This window comes from Brachionichthys hirsutus, chromosome 18 (assembly GCF_040956055.1).
Source record: "Brachionichthys hirsutus isolate HB-005 chromosome 18, CSIRO-AGI_Bhir_v1, whole genome shotgun sequence".
Taxonomy (NCBI): domain Eukaryota; kingdom Metazoa; phylum Chordata; class Actinopteri; order Lophiiformes; family Brachionichthyidae; genus Brachionichthys; species Brachionichthys hirsutus.
The window spans coordinates 1,459,897-1,475,138 of NC_090914.1; the positions used below are offsets into that span (position 1 = coordinate 1,459,897).

Genomic DNA, 15,242 nt, shown 5'->3' on the forward strand with positions numbered 1-15,242 from the left:
CTGGTTCAAGATTAATCACAGAGTGGAATGAAGGCTGATGTCTCTCCCTCTCTCTCTCTCTCTCTCTCACCCTTTCTGTCTGTATTCAGCCCTATACGTGAAGAACATGCTTGTATTGAGTGAAAGAAAATGTCCCCATGTGTGATAATAAAAGGATGGAAAGTCACCTGATAATCTTAATATGAGCATACAATTCTTTTTTTTACTGTATTTATTTATGGAAATATATTTTCCTCAGTCAGGGCAGCACAGTGGTGCAGTGGTTAGCGATGTTGCCTCACAGCAAGAAGGTCACACTTTGAATCCGACTTGGGGCCTTTCTGTGAGGAGTTGGTATGTTCTCCCGGTGACTAGGTGGGTTCTCCGGCTTACTCCCACCATCAAAAACATGAAATTTATAACTTCTCCAGATTATAATGCTTCATCGCTGCTAAGTACTCTTCTATGCCCATCTAATCCAAGTAGGAATCATCACTGCAATACTCTGTTGGATTGAATTTACACTGCAAGGTCCCGGGCATTCACTAATGCATGCAAACGAACTGGCATGCATAACCCCCCCCCCCCCCATTCCAAATGTAAAACTGATTGCAAGATGGGATTGAACCAGCAGCTTTTTATTCAAATGTAATTTTGATATGTGATATTGATGCCACCGGTTGGAGTTGGCACTGTGTTGCTGTAGGGAGGGGGGTTGGGGGTTATTGTCCAGTCAGGAGATGATCAATGCTCACATCCTGTGAACCCTGCATGTAGCACGGCAGAGAGCTCACCAACACACCAACACGACAGCACAGCAGTGGGATGTGGACTGGACTATGGGACGAGTACAAGAGGACCCTCATCACCTCCATGGGGTAGCCAAAAAGACACGGTTGGCTCCTGCGATTCAAATACGGCCGTGATGAAGTCCATGTGCAAAGAGGGGGACTCACCAGTAACAAGTGCTGTAAGTGCTGATGAAATGCGACTGCGTTTGTTTCTCTTTACCCCAAACCTTCTGACGGAAAATGACTTAATGTGCACCATTCATAGTTACTACGTTGTTACTACGTTGTTACTGCGTTGTTACTGCATCGTTACTACGTTGTTACTACAATGCTGCACAGCTGAGGTTTGGTGCCGGTTTGAGACTCTGGGTTGTCTTGTGTTTTGCACATCATTATTAAACAGCAGCATATTTGAAAAGAGGATAGTAACACAAATCTCAAATGATTTACTTGCAACATCACCAGATGTTTTGATCACATTGTTTCGGAGCGCGGAAAAGAACAGCTGTGGCTCAAACATCTGAGATGCAATCATATTTTTAGGAACTAACCGTCTCCAAATAGCTTCATGCTACAGTCAACCACAGATTATACAGTAATGTCTCCTAAAAGGTCACATTTTAGTCGATAGGATCACAAGAATCCAAGGGCTCTGTGACAGCAGCCATTGCTGCGTATGCCCTTAAACACAGCCCATGCAGTGAACACCGAATCTCACCTTCGTCAGATGATAATTCTGATATTCTCTACATCCTCAACCTCTTCATCGTTTCCTTTTTCCGGAATGCCATAATCCACATAATCCCTTTGTTGTAAATAACGTGCATCACAATGTCAGACAACAATTCAGCTTTTCAATTCTTAATATTTTTGGGCCTGACCAGGCTTTTGGTTCCGTGCCTCACTATTTCATTATGTAGGCTGTGCAACACCGAATTACAGTTACTCCACTCAAACATAAGCCTGAATCCTTGAACACCTAATTTTAGGACAATAGGAGTTCAATGCCATCGGTTTTACGAGACATGCAGGTTTGGTGGCGCAGTGGGTAGCATTGTTGCGTCACAGCAAGGTTGGAGTCCTTTCTGTGCGGAGCTTGCATGTTCTTTTCGTGTCTGCGTGGGCACAACGGATTTCTCCCACCTCTTAAAACATGCAGCTTATAGCTGAACTGGTTAGGTGGGGCTCATTCTGGTAATATTTAACTTGCATTCAGCAAAATTCAGGCTGCCTAAGAATTTATTTCACAAAGCCGACGGTGTTTATCTTTCTCTCCATCTAGTCACACCATTATAGGTACTAATGTGCCCCTTCACTATCTTGTATGCAGACACTGCATTTCTTATCAACTCAATCCAATGGCATCCTGCAAGCATAAAGTAAATGCCCTATGGAGGTAATAAGAGAGAGATTATTGAAAGGGTCCAAAATAAATTTGTTTTGTTTGGAACATTGACCCCAATTTCACCTGGATCTGTTTCCTGAGGTATTAAAGATAAAACGAGGGAATCTGAGACGACACATAGAACAGGAGAGCCTGAAAATACTGAGGAACCAGAGAGGATGTTCTAGCAGAGAACCGTCAGAGCGGCAGGAGCTGATCAGGTGAGACGTGGAACAGGTGCGACTCGATGCCTCCGCAGCTGTGCAGGGCAGAATTCAACCTGCAGCAACAGTCACCATAGCAACCCTCACAATTAGGATTTTAATGTTGAATTTTTTATCTCCTGACCTCATTCTGGATCAGATCCAGAATTGAATTCAATGCATATTTTACAAGCCTTCATCATAAATAAATGGAAAAACCGGATCACGACAGTATCCGCATTCCGCATCCGATCTGGATTAACTTCAGTGATGAGATAGAGCCCCCCCCCCCCCCCCCACACACACACACACACACACACACATCGGTCAATAATCCACCGAGATATTGAGGAACAATTTTTGAAGATCCATTGACTGCAATGTTACAGAAAAATTGAAAGTAATCCAGAATCCAGGATCAACACCAAAATGTATTCAACTGTTCCTGGTCGGATTCCCAATATTTAAATTGTAAATGAGAAAATCCGGATATGTTTGAGTACTTTGAGTACAAGTGCACCCCCATTTTTCTACTAGGGGTGCACTTAATACCAGATTTATTGTTTGAAATGTTGCACACAAGCGCTCATGATCTGCACTTCCTGTGTGTTTCTCCACAGTTTGACGACATGCTACTCTGATGTGGTGAGAAGCTGACCATGGGTGACTGGAACCTGCTTGGCAGCATCCTGGAAGAGGTTCACATTCACTCCACCATTGTGGGAAAGATCTGGCTCACCATACTGTTCATCTTCCGCATGCTGATCCTGGGTGCAGCCGCTGAGGACGTGTGGGATGACGAGCAGTCGGAGTTCGTCTGCAACACCGACCAGCCGGGCTGCAAGGCAGTCTGTTACGACGGCGCTTTCCCCATCTCCCTCATTCGCTTCTGGGTTCTGCAGGTGATCTTTGTCTCGGCGCCCTCGCTGATCTACATGGGACATGCCCTCTATTGCATCCGAATGCTGGACAAAGAGCGGCACCGCAGACGAGCCCAGCTGAAGGAGGAGCTCGACGAGGCCGAGTTAGCGCTGGAAGAACATAAGCGCATAGAGAGGGAGCTGAGGCGGTTGGATGAGCAAAGGAAAGTGAAAAAGGCTCCTCTTAGAGGCTCCCTGTTGAGAACCTACGTCATCCATATCCTGACACGTTCGTTTGTGGAGGTCTGCTTCATCCTGGGCCAGTATATACTCTATGGGGTCCAACTGAAGCCACTTTATAAGTGTGAGCGGCTGCCTTGCCCCAACAGCGTGGACTGTTTCATCTCCAGGCCCACAGAGAAAACCATCTTCATGGTCTTCATGATCGCCATCGCCGGCGTTTCCCTTTTTCTTAATATTCTGGAAATTTCCCACCTGGGAATCAGGAAAATCAAGCAGATACTGTATGGAGAGAGATACACAGAAGATGACAGTTTGATTTACAAGTCCAAGAAGAAGGCATCCTCGCCACACCTCTGTGTGATGAGTAATGTGTCGCCTCACAATGGGCCTCTGACTCAGACCTTCAAAGTGATTCCAGAGGTAGACATGAAGCCTCCTCAGGACGGCACCGGGCCCGCCAAAGTGCACCAAAACACTGCAAGACAGAACATCTCGACTCATTTAGGACACAGTCCCATCTATATCTGCCCTAATCCTAGGTCTATGTCGGGCCAGAACTTTGGCTACCATGCCCCCCAGTCCCATGAAGGTCCAGAGATCCATACAGCCACAAAGGACCACAATCCAGGCTGGGTTTATGCTGGATCCATCGTTGAGGAAAGTACAACAAGTCAACATGATGACCACAATGAGGTGGGACACCCTCATCCTGGTCACTTTGAAGCTCTGCTGTCAAGTTGCACCTCAAGGCCAAGCACCATCAGAGGCGTGGTGGAAGATGAGCAAAGGGATTCAATAGGAAGCGAGTTCCTGATCTCCAACCCCAGGAAGGCCAGCTTCATGTTCAGGTCGCCCTCTGAGAGCTTGTCCTCCATCAGTCGCTCCGCCAGCTCGTCCCTACATACCTCCGAGGAGTCGGACGAGCTGGGCTCCCTGCAGAGGGACATGCCCATTATGCCACCAGCTGGGGGGAGAAGAATGTCCATGGCAAGTAAAGAGCAGAAACAGTTCTTCTGAAAGAGAGGGAGAGACAAAAGAAAGGATTGAGAGAAGCCTTTAGCCTGAACATTCAAGTAGCATGTTACCCAACGAGTCAGGGAACGAAGACTTGGATAGAAGAGAAAAACATTCGCGTTCTGTCCTTTCAGTGGACGCATTAACTTGGAGTCCGTGTATCTATTGGCTATTTGGCAGACATGGCACAGACAGCACAACAAATGTTTAACATCTGTGACCACATACTAACAAAGATATTATAAATCAAAGTTTCTTAACAATTCTCACAATTTATAAAATTACGAATTGACTTGAATTTTTGATATCGGGCATTTCCTATGCATGTTCAAATTATATATCTTCATTCACAAATACAAATCACTACAAATGACAAAAAGTACTCTAAATCAATTGTGCATTCACTGAATGCTCAAAGATGATTAATTAACAATTAAACTTCCAACAGACTTGTGTCTAATATTACATTCAGTATTCTACAGAGGTACTCAACGATTCAGGATTCATAGAAATACTTCATTCACTTTTAACTATTGAATAATGCTAGGTTATTTTGTTATTTTGATGTTTTTAAATAGTACATTAGTAGTATTCTATAATTGAATTACTCAAGTAGCAAGGTTGACGAGCTGTGTTTTTTGTGTGTTGTGTTTTTCAGAGCATGTTTCTGGATATATCCTCAATCATGAAGAAGTGACATCATAGGAATGACATCATGGCCATAGGAGTGAGATTCCCCCGCCGGCTCACAACACAGAAGAAACTTTATTAATGATGCATCAATCAACATTGATCCTCCATGAAAGTCCCATGGAAGTACGTCCTCAGTTCGTGTTGAAGCACCTTATAGTCCTGTCTGTGAGGACAAACAAGACAAGTGAGGACAAACCTCCTTCCTTGTGTCTGATTTCTACATGATGCACTTTAAACAATGTATGCTGAGGCTTCTGTGACACGGACCTTAGAAGTCTAAAATACTTTTTTACAAGTTACCAGACTTATTAGAATATGTGTGTGTAATAACATTTACACACTATTGTTTTGAGGAATTATTATACATTACAGATTACATATGATTTGTAAGCAAAATAACAATCATTTGGTGAATAGATATTTAGTAAAAAACCAACACAATGACATGTACTCATGCTTTTGTTTTTATTTACCCCAAAATAACAATGAAATGCCACAATAACCCAGAGTACAGCATCCTTTACTGTATACTGTCACTGCAAACTGAAAGACCTGATCTCAGGAAGAAACATTTGATGCAACGCCACAGTCTCATTGGTCGTTTTAAGTGTTTATCTTATTCGTCTCTGGGTTTTGCTCCCCGAGAAATTGAGAGCTCCTCAGTCAATTCATGCTTTTAAAACTGGACTTAAAACCTTCCTTTTTAGAAAATAATTTCCTTAATTCTTTAGGTCTATGCTTTGTAACGTTTTTTATGCCTGGCCTATTTCTGTTTTTATATGATGCTTACTTTGTTTTTTTTTTACTTGTTTTATTTTACCTGTAGCACTTTGAGATTCCTCGGAATATAAAGTGCGTTATAAATTAAATGTATTATTATTATGATGAAATTTAAACATGGCCAGATGATCGCCGGCACTGCAACGCTCAATGCTACATGTGATGCCATAATATGAAACCCACTGTGGTCAAAATGTCATTAAAGGGACTGAGAAGCTGTTGTCGTAGTCACACTAGTGCTTTTCTTTGCCATCAGTCAGTGTCAATGTGCAGAAGCCTTTCCATCCGCCACAGTGAGCATCATATCAGTTCTTAATCCTGTATATTTATTTATCCTTTATCATTAGAGTGAATCTGAAATCACACACTATAGATATTTTATGCCAACTGTTCAGCTACTTCTGCTCGACTCTGATGACTCTTGCTGTTGTATACTGAAGAATGTTTGTGCCAAAAGGTCAGAACAATTCTGATTCATTCATGTCTCAATTTGATATTTTGTCAAGTGCGAGATCCGATCAAATTCAGGAAAATCACAGAAACATATTTGTCAGTGCCATGGAGTGCACATTTCATACATATCTATTTTATCTTTTAATTTACTTATTAAACATTTTTGGTGTCCATTTGTGATGAGGACATTAGCGGCGAGAATGCTGCCACAGTAGCCCACGCAGAGACAGAGTTCTCACCTGAGGAGGCAGCCGGTAAGACTCTGAAGGTAAGAACGTTAAAGCCCGACGCGTTGAGGCGCAAACAGGATTGTTTGGCAGGACTCTAAAGGAATGTTGTTTAGAATGCGTTAAAGAAAATACTGAGAGTTATTTTTGAAGTGATAATTTTCAGATGCCTAAGCAAAGATGGCCTTCCTTTGATTGAGTGACTAATTGATTGTGTCCGGGAATCTCACATGGGACGAAATAACATGTTGGTTTGATTCAAATATCCAAGTTTGCTTCAGACAATCGTTTTTCAACATCACAGTTGGAGCGGCCGTTTGTTTTAGATTAATTCATTTGATGAATGAAGCATATGCTTCTGTCCAGTATGAGGAAGGATTTTGTGGTCAAGAAAGTGGACGGCTGGACGGATGCTCGTCTCATTGAGGCGATGGATGACTCCGCTGTGAGACTGGCAGCACTCAGCCCTGACACATGCCGCACCATTGAATTTTCAGCAGCAGATGAATTTGGCATGTCCCTAAATCAATATTCGTCAGCGTGGATGTTGGTTTGTCAGGAGAAATGTATAATTTTGGACGGGTGAATGTAAAATGTATTTAACACCAATATGTGGTACAAAATATATTCAGTATGTGTTTAATAAGATAGCGGTCATGTTAAATGTATGAAAACAAGTTATACGTATTTGCTACTCATAGACCATAATAATCTAAAATGGAATTTTTAAATCTCCGTTTCATTTATAGCTCTAAACTAGTCACCCAGGTAACTGGCTCATATCCTGGGTGTGTCGAACTTGCTTTGTTCTATAGGCCCCTGGTCACATGACACAATACAGACAAAATACAATTAAAAGAAAAAGTTGTTTTATTTAGTAACGACATAACTATATCTGCAGTTTATACCATTTAAAATGCTTAATCTATAATATACTGTACTGAAAATACTAGTTCTACAACTACTACTACAGAGACTGCTGTTGGAGTACAAGGACAAAGTAAAGTAACCCACTGCCATGGAAACAAGTGACAAATGATCGTTCAGCCAACTAATGGGGTGCAGAACAGCACATATAATTCAGTGAAATGCAACCGTGGGTCAAAAGGAAATATGTGATTAAAAAATAAAATAAAATTCTTTCTTTCAAAATGTTTTCCTATAAAGATTTTCTTCGGCTGTCAGACGAGACGTGCAGGACTCGCTATATAACGGTTTCAAGTGACATTAGCCACACTGGAAGGTCCTGTCTTTATAATATCACCCCCCCCCCCCCCCAAAAAAAACCTATACAATCTGAACTTTTCAATAATTCTAAATAGAAAATAGAAATCACTGGCCTCTACATGTCTACTTGAGACTGGATCAATAATACCTTCATCAAATGCATCTCCCACAGTCACATCGATTTAATTTAAGACAACAAAATGTGCTTGTATTTATCTTGAAGTCAGTCACTGATATATATTTGCTGATTGGGTGCATTCAACCCTCAGATTTCCAAAAAGAAGAAAGTCACATTTAAACCTCATTTCTTATTGGGAGTGTTCAATGAAATAAATATTTTGTCAGAAATTACTTGGTCAATCACTTCACTCACCCACAGTTTCAATACCCAAAAGTGAAAATCATGATTATTTGCTACGACAATGGACAATCAGGAGAATGTTCTGGAGCTGCACAGTGTTGTCTGAAACACCAGAAGTACCATCGATGGATACTAGTAAAAAATATGACACATAATAAACATATAAAATGCTTTTATACAATATCTACACTTCCATCGCAGTAACTTGGTTTAATTTAGTCTCATCTACCGACACGTGCACATTCGAGCTCATACGCCGTCAAGAAAGGCACACGCTAAAACTTCCAGGTCAGAAACGGATTCAGTAAGACAACAGCAACACTTTGTGTACCTCGACGATATGCACAATTCTCAAAGAGGAAGCTATAAAGAACACAAAGCCTTCCAGAAGCAGAACTATCATGTCTAAGTTCATGTAAGAGTACGTGTAAGGTACAGTTACTGTATAAAGTACCGTCCAACCCCCCCCTCCTCGCACGGCACCCCACAGTTAACCGCTATTGTTTGTCTCGAAGGTAAAACTCATTAAAACCACATTTTAAATTACAGTAATACTGTAAATAATTATTTATATCATTTTGCTGGAATGGATTACATTTTCTGATTTTTTTCTTCAATGGACAAAATCGATTTGACATACGAGTAATTTGGATTACAAGCGTTGTTTTAGGAGAGATTTTGGTTTTTGTTTTATGTCCCTATGTGTGCCTGAAGCCGTGGGCCTTCACACGATTTTGTCATGTTAGCGTAACGATAATAAAACTCTTGAATTATACTAGTATGTCAAGGTCTTCCTGTACTTTGTTTACAAAGACATGTGTTTTGTTCGTTTGTTTAAAACCAGTCTCCTTCAGGTGCTGTGATGAGAGATCAGTGGTTGAACTGTCGAAGCTTTGAGAGTCAGGAGAAGTTCAGATCACACAATGAGAATAAAAGCCAGGGCGAAACACAGGCGAGTTTAACGCCAGCCTACATGCCTTGGGGCGCATCCTCTCAGAGGCATTCACATGCTGTCCAGAAATACGCCCGAATCAGTTTGAAGGATTGCCACTACTTTATTGTAGTGCCAAACTGAAGTTTAGCGTGACTTGGAATCCTGTGGCCCTGCACTACCCAATCAAGTGCATGGCGATCCTGATTTTACAGTGAATTGGACCGCGTGCCGAGTCCTGCCTCCCGGTCTAGCTCTGGTGCTGCTCACTCTTGATCAGGCTCAGTTTGCTCCTCAGGCCCTGATGATGGCTCATCAGGCTGCTGTTGTCCTCCAGCAGCTTGCTGTGCTCCTGAACGTGTCTGGATGAAGTGTGCTGCTCCTTCTGCTCCTGCTCCAGCTCGGAGACCAGGTCCTGTCTGAACGGGGGGGGGGGGCACAGGCCCTCATTACTGTCAGAGAGACGCTCTCAACAGGCGGCAGCGTGTTATCTGAAGTGTTAGCATCTTGTGATGTGTAGCATGAAGGGAGTTTAGATCTTAAATTAACCCTTTAATACTCTACCAGTGAAATGTTTGGACACTCGTCCTCATCTAATGGTTTCAGGATTATTTACATTGTAGAGATTCTCACTGAAGGCACCAAAACCATGAATGAACTATGAATCGGGAATTATGTCGTAAACCAAAAAAGGGAAATAACAGGTTTAAATTAATTAATTCTCCTTACTGCTTTATCCGAAACCGTGTCGCAGGTATTGCTGGAGCCTATCCCAGCAGTCTACAGGTGAGAGGCAGTTTTTATTGTATTTTAGATCATTTAAAATTAAAACCCTTTGCCTTGATTACTTCTTTTCACACTCTTCGCATTCTCTCAATGATCTTCATGCGGTAGTCACTTGAAATGGTTTTCCCAACAGTCTTGAAGGAGTTCCCAGAAGTGCTGAGCACTTCTTGGCCCCTTTGCCTCCACTCTGCAGCCCATCGCACCCCATACCACCTCGACAGAATCTGTGACACTTTTGAAATCATACAAACAATTGGGATGTGCTTACTTCCTCTGAACGAGAATAGCAATCTCTGACTGGACCTTCAGGAACTCCTGGGCCATCCTGATGTGCTGCTCAAACACAGCCATGGACTCCTTGGAGTTTGGACACGGAGCCAGAGGCTGAAAGCACACGCGGTCCACAGACTTGCTCAATGTTCCACAACAAAATCACATGTCGGCGTCAAGAGAAGCTAATGTTCCCATCAAAATACTCGTTCAGGCTCACTCGCAATACCCATCTCTCAGGTTCACAATAATAATGGTAGACAAACATGTATTTTACCTGTAGCTGGTGATCCAGTTTGAGGTAGGCTTTCATAATGCAGTTATCCATACCATTGGCAGCTAGGGACACAAAGATTAGCTTAGTGATTTAAAGTGGACACAATATCCAAAGAGGCTGGCCTGCTGAAGTAGGAGTATTCAGGCACTATGTTGACAGTAGATGTTACCTCTCGCCTCAGATTGTCCATTCCTGCCTACCTGTGGAACTCAAAGCCATCGTTAGCTCCGACTGGCTGCTCATGGTCATAGGATTGGTGCAGTGGGTTGAACTTTGGAAGGATCCTGGTTGACTATCTGTACTGGACACTCTGGACAGAGCAGTGTGTTGTGTACCAGCCTGAGGAAGAAGAAGAGAAGATGAAATGATGGAGAACAGATGTAGCAGCGCAATTGTGCCATCTAAATGTGATCACCTTGTAGGGTTTGAACTGTGACGGGAAGCTTTTCAGGGTTTCTTCTCTTCCAACAGTGTTTCTGCATTGCGTGTTGCTGTCACTCCTGTTACTGGTGATCGTGTAATCATTCAAGCCTGACACAAATAAAAGACAAAAACTCTATCTCAGCTTGCAACACATAATAACTGAACAGACATGGAACCCCTAGTTAGGAGACAGCTTCTTATCACCTGTGCTTGTGTCTGAAGACTGGTGAGGCAGCTTGAGTGGTTCGTCTGAACCTGGGAAGTACTGGAATAAACAAATACACCAAACAGCACATTTAGAAAAGAGTTTTTTACAATTACTTACACCTGTTGACTGCAAGTAATCATTAGGAGACAATACACTGAAGCATGATGTTAATTTTGTTGGTGAAGGAAAGGGAAAAAAGACAAATAACTCAGAAATTGGATGTCAACAATGACTTAACAAAAATTACAACAACGGAAACAAGACCGCAATGGCTTTTTTGAAATGCTCCCGTTAGACAGGATGTTTGACATTCTATCAAATATATTCATCATCATCATCATCATCATGTCATCTGTACAGAAACAGATGTGTACCTTCATAAGATGGCTCATGCTGTTCTTCACCTCCTCCATGGAGGGTCTCTGGTTGGGTTCTTTGTCCCAGCAGCACGTCATTAGTGTCTCTATTGGCTCTGGAAGGTCCCTGATCAGAGGAGGTCGGGTACCTGCATCGCAGTGAAGTCCAGATGTAGATCAATGTCAGAAATGTGCACCCATATCACAGACTCAGAAGCAACTTCAAGCTCCAACTGACTATTTATACAATGAACTTAAACTTGAATTAGCAAACAGCAGGTCTGTAAAGGCCTCCACTTTTTGGATGACCATATCATTGGATGCTCAGAAAAGTACAACCATCTTTTAAAATATCACAGCTTTCAATTGCTGATGCAAAATGTTTTATTCTGTTGCATCTCATTTCATCAAAAGAGGACCAAAGAGCAAATCAAGGGAGCAGCTGGGGGTGGCCAGTGCAGGGCTTCGCTCACCTCTGTGGACAGCCCACATTATACAGAACGCAGAACCACCAATCTCATCAAAAGGTTTCTTGCGTGTGATCACTTCCCAGAGGATGATGCCCCAACTGAAGACGTCACACTTTTCACTGTAGTTGCTGCCTGGGGAACGCATACCAATGTTCGTCATTACTTTGAATATCAATTACTTAATTCCTCTCAGACCTGAATATAATCTAAATTATGTCCTACTTTGTACAGAATTTCAGAGCGAATGCAAATATTACAGATCCTATTCCACAAACACGGACGGAACCAGAAAGGGGATTGAAGCTCGGGTTTGTGGCTCACCTTCGAACACCTCTGGCGCCATCCAGGCCGCACTGCCTTTATTATTCGTCATGTAGGTCTGGATATCACACGCGGTTCCAAAGTCACAAATCTTCAGCACAGTGCCACGAGACACCAGGAGCAGACTGAAACATGCAGGGGACAGGGGTTGCCCATTTAAGGAAATACGGTGAGGAAATCCATCTCCTGAGGAAGTGGAATGTTGTCTATGAACCTGACGCATCAGCAAGCATGTTTATTTGCTCTGGAAAAAACAGCCGACGCCCTCCTGTTCCCTGGCATGTTACAGGCCAATCAGAGTTCCTCTGCCAAGAGGAGGGTTTTACTATGTACCAACACCAGCAATCATAACAATAGGAATAATTTAAGCAATACTACTACTACAGTAAAATGGGCATCACTTTAATCATCCAATTTGATGTCAGCCCATTCAATTGTTTGCTGTGGCAGGAAGAAGAAGTGGAACCTCGGTTTGTGAATTCCTCGTTTCACCAACAAATGGCTTTTACAAGCACAAAGTAAGAAGCTGACAACCCGGCGAGTAACATCTCTGCAGACCTTTCACCTCCCGGCCACAATCCCAAACTCCTCCCCTCTGGTCAGCGTTACAGACCACCCGACACGAAAGCAGTTTCTTTACTGCTCCAATGATGAACTCCTGAATACTAATGCTATGCAACTAGTATTGCATAGCATTAGTATTCTACCTCATCTACCTCACCGTTTACTGTTTCATTTAAACCTCGTCTTTTTTCCGGCGAGTCACAGAGATTCCTTCTTTCCGTGCACAGACTTGGCCAATGAAGCCGATTCGGATTCTGCTCTTCCAGAAACTCCGTGGTGTGAAGCTGAAAATCGGAGTCTTACTTTGGTGGCTTGAGGTCGCGGTGGATCAAGGCCTTTGGCTTCATGGCATGCAGGTAAGCGACTCCTTGTGCACATTGCAGACACCAGCTCATGGCGTGGGCTGCTGTGTACTGAGGCTGCGCTGCACTGTGCAACACTTTGAACACATAAGAAGCAAAAAAAAAAAAAAAGGCAATCGGAGAATTCTGTGAATTTATGATCAGATCCATGGTGCTGTATAAAACCATACATAACCGTAAATCCACTGATTTACATCTAGAATTATGCTTTGAGTCTGAGCAAAGTGTTAAGGAATGATAAATTGGTCATCTATGCAAATGGATGGAATTCATTTAAGACGTTGAATGACTTACGGTTATATAAGGAGCCACATTCTGCGTACTCCATGACCAGACAGACCTTAGAAGACACATCATGTTCAATTACTGGTCAAGACGTCTGCGCTAACAAGAAGCTAATCGGCTAAAATAAAGTTTATTTTTTCTTGTGTGTCAGTTTTCACCTTCATAATTTGGTTTTGGTTTTTAAAACGTTTACCTTGTGAACAAATACAAAGTGAAAACTAAATTTGCAGCTCGTCACAAATCAACCAGAGATAAGCCTCCTCGTTTCCCTGATGCTATCTGGGGTACAGTTTTGTGTCTGAACGACATAGAAGGTCCTAAACGGCATGTTTGTGGAGGCGGGAAGACGCAAGAGCATCAGGAGAAAACCCACACAGATGGGACTCGAACCCGGTACCTTCTCTTGCTCTGAGGTGACTGCACTACACACTACGCCACTGTTTAAGACCAATGCATAAATAAATGGGGGAGGTTACCCAGACCCAGACTTATTTGCCATTGTGGTTTCCTAAATGAATGAACAGGGACAGTCTTTAGTAAACTTACCGGATTATCACAGGAGCCATAAAGTTGAACGATGTTGGGGTGGTTTACCCGCGAGAGCTGGCGGAGCTGGGCACAAAGAACAAAGCATGGGTACGATTGATCCCTCAATGTGGAGCAGCTGACCACTGCAAAGAGAACAACGGTACCTCAACCAGGAATGCATTCCTCTCATTCTCACTATCGATGGTCTTGATGGCCACATCCTTTCCTCTCCATATAGCTTTATAGACAACTCCGAAGGTCCCTCTGCCGACAGCCTGGACAAAGACGCCATTATTTTCCTTTTTCATTTTATTCATATGCATAATAATAAACACAAACAAAACATCACAAAGGCAAATAATGGTGCAGGAGAGGAAAAGAAGCCGAAAGGGCTCATATAAAAATCCTCCCCTCAATTTCAAATTAACTAAACAAAATCAATCAATATATATATAAAACAAAAACAAAAAAAAGAGGAATAATCTATAAATGGCCATACAAGCTGACACAAAGCCACTAATGCCGTTAACCATTATTATTCTATTAATAGAACAGAAACAGAATGTAAAACATTCATTTGACGTGAACTCCGGTTTGTTTTTATACGCGTTTTTACGCGTATAAACTCTTTCATTTCTACCGGAGTGGAGAACGAACAGCTCTCCTCCTCTCACTGCTTGTGTAAGAACTTCTTCCCCAGCAAACAATGCGCGTACTTGTTTTTTTTGCCACCTTTGTTGTACTGGATCCAGTTTACGAACTGTCTCTACTCCAGAACAAAACGCGTAAACGCGTCAGCGCGCAACTTCGCAGAGGTCCAGTGGATCTGCAGCTCGGATCTCACGTCTGACCCGTTCTACGACACAAACGCAGCGGACACCACCGAAGCTTCTTCTTCTAGCAGAGCGCAGCTAACGTTACCGGAGCTCCGCGCCCGGTCGTTCCTCCGTCACTCACCGCTTCGACGTGGATGTCTTCATACTGGATGTCTTCGAACAGACAGACCGCCGGAGTCTCCACCATGGCGGAAGATCGGACGCCCTTCCTGGGCGAAGCTGTTCTCGGGGTTAACGGAACGACTTCTGTCACCACGCACGCAAGGAGTTTTTTCCGCGTTCACGAGGAAGTCGTAGCGAGCGTCGATGGGGCCGGGCGACGCCGACGCGTCGGCGCATGTGTGGAGCGCAGCGGCGCGTCGGGTGTGCGCGTCGCTTTAAGACGGTCACGTGACCGGCACGGCCGCAAC

The 15,242-nt window shown here is 43.1% G+C and overlaps 2 protein-coding genes across 3 annotated transcripts; one reads left to right on the top strand and one right to left on the bottom strand.

The window, feature by feature from the left end:
* The first annotated feature begins 3,016 nt into the window (after positions 1–3,016).
* gja10a (gap junction protein alpha 10 a) lies at positions 3,017–5,171 on the top strand. Of its 2 annotated transcripts, XM_068752408.1 has the most exons (3): positions 3,017–4,038; positions 4,123–4,447; positions 5,133–5,171. In XM_068752408.1, the coding sequence occupies exons 1-3, from the start codon at positions 3,017–3,019 to the stop codon at positions 5,169–5,171; spliced, it is 1,386 nt and encodes a 461-aa protein (XP_068608509.1). The 2 variants fall into 2 exon arrangements, with proteins under 2 accessions (XP_068608509.1, XP_068608508.1); XM_068752407.1 differs by having other exon boundaries at positions 3,017–4,447.
* Positions 5,172–7,479: 2,308 nt separating this feature from the next.
* Positions 7,480–15,022, bottom strand: LOC137907893 (mitogen-activated protein kinase kinase kinase 7-like). The gene is made up of 14 exons (XM_068752254.1): positions 14,954–15,022; positions 14,161–14,271; positions 14,015–14,080; positions 13,478–13,523; positions 13,125–13,260; positions 12,258–12,382; positions 11,940–12,068; positions 11,485–11,615; positions 11,107–11,167; positions 10,895–11,010; positions 10,680–10,818; positions 10,480–10,541; positions 10,201–10,316; positions 7,480–9,565 (listed from the first exon to the last, which is right to left on the bottom strand). The coding sequence occupies exons 1-14, from the start codon at positions 15,017–15,019 to the stop codon at positions 9,397–9,399; spliced, it is 1,473 nt and encodes a 490-aa protein (XP_068608355.1). The 5' UTR covers positions 15,020–15,022; the 3' UTR covers positions 7,480–9,396.
* Positions 15,023–15,242: the final 220 nt, after the last annotated feature.

What these genes read in the sequence shown, in the direction of transcription:
- gja10a (XM_068752407.1), top strand. Translation starts at nt 3,017, where the DNA reads ATGGGTGACTGGAACCTGCTTGGCAGCATCCTGGAAGAGGTTCACATT. An exon ending in GGGGGAGAAGAATGTCCATG is followed by an intron (nt 4,448 to 5,132) that starts GCAAGTAAAGAG and finishes TGTGTTTTTCAG; the next exon opens with AGCATGTTTCTGGATATATC.
- LOC137907893 (XM_068752254.1), bottom strand. Translation starts at nt 15,019, where the DNA reads ATGGTGGAGACTCCGGCGGTCTGTCTGTTCGAAGACATCCAGTATGAA. An exon ending in AATGTGGGCTGTCCACAGAG is followed by an intron (nt 11,616 to 11,939) that starts GTGAGCGAAGCC and finishes ACTGCGATGCAG; the next exon opens with GTACCCGACCTCCTCTGATC. An exon ending in GCTATTCTCGTTCAGAGGAA is followed by an intron (nt 9,566 to 10,200) that starts GTAAGCACATCC and finishes CCCCCCGTTCAG; the next exon opens with ACAGGACCTGGTCTCCGAGC.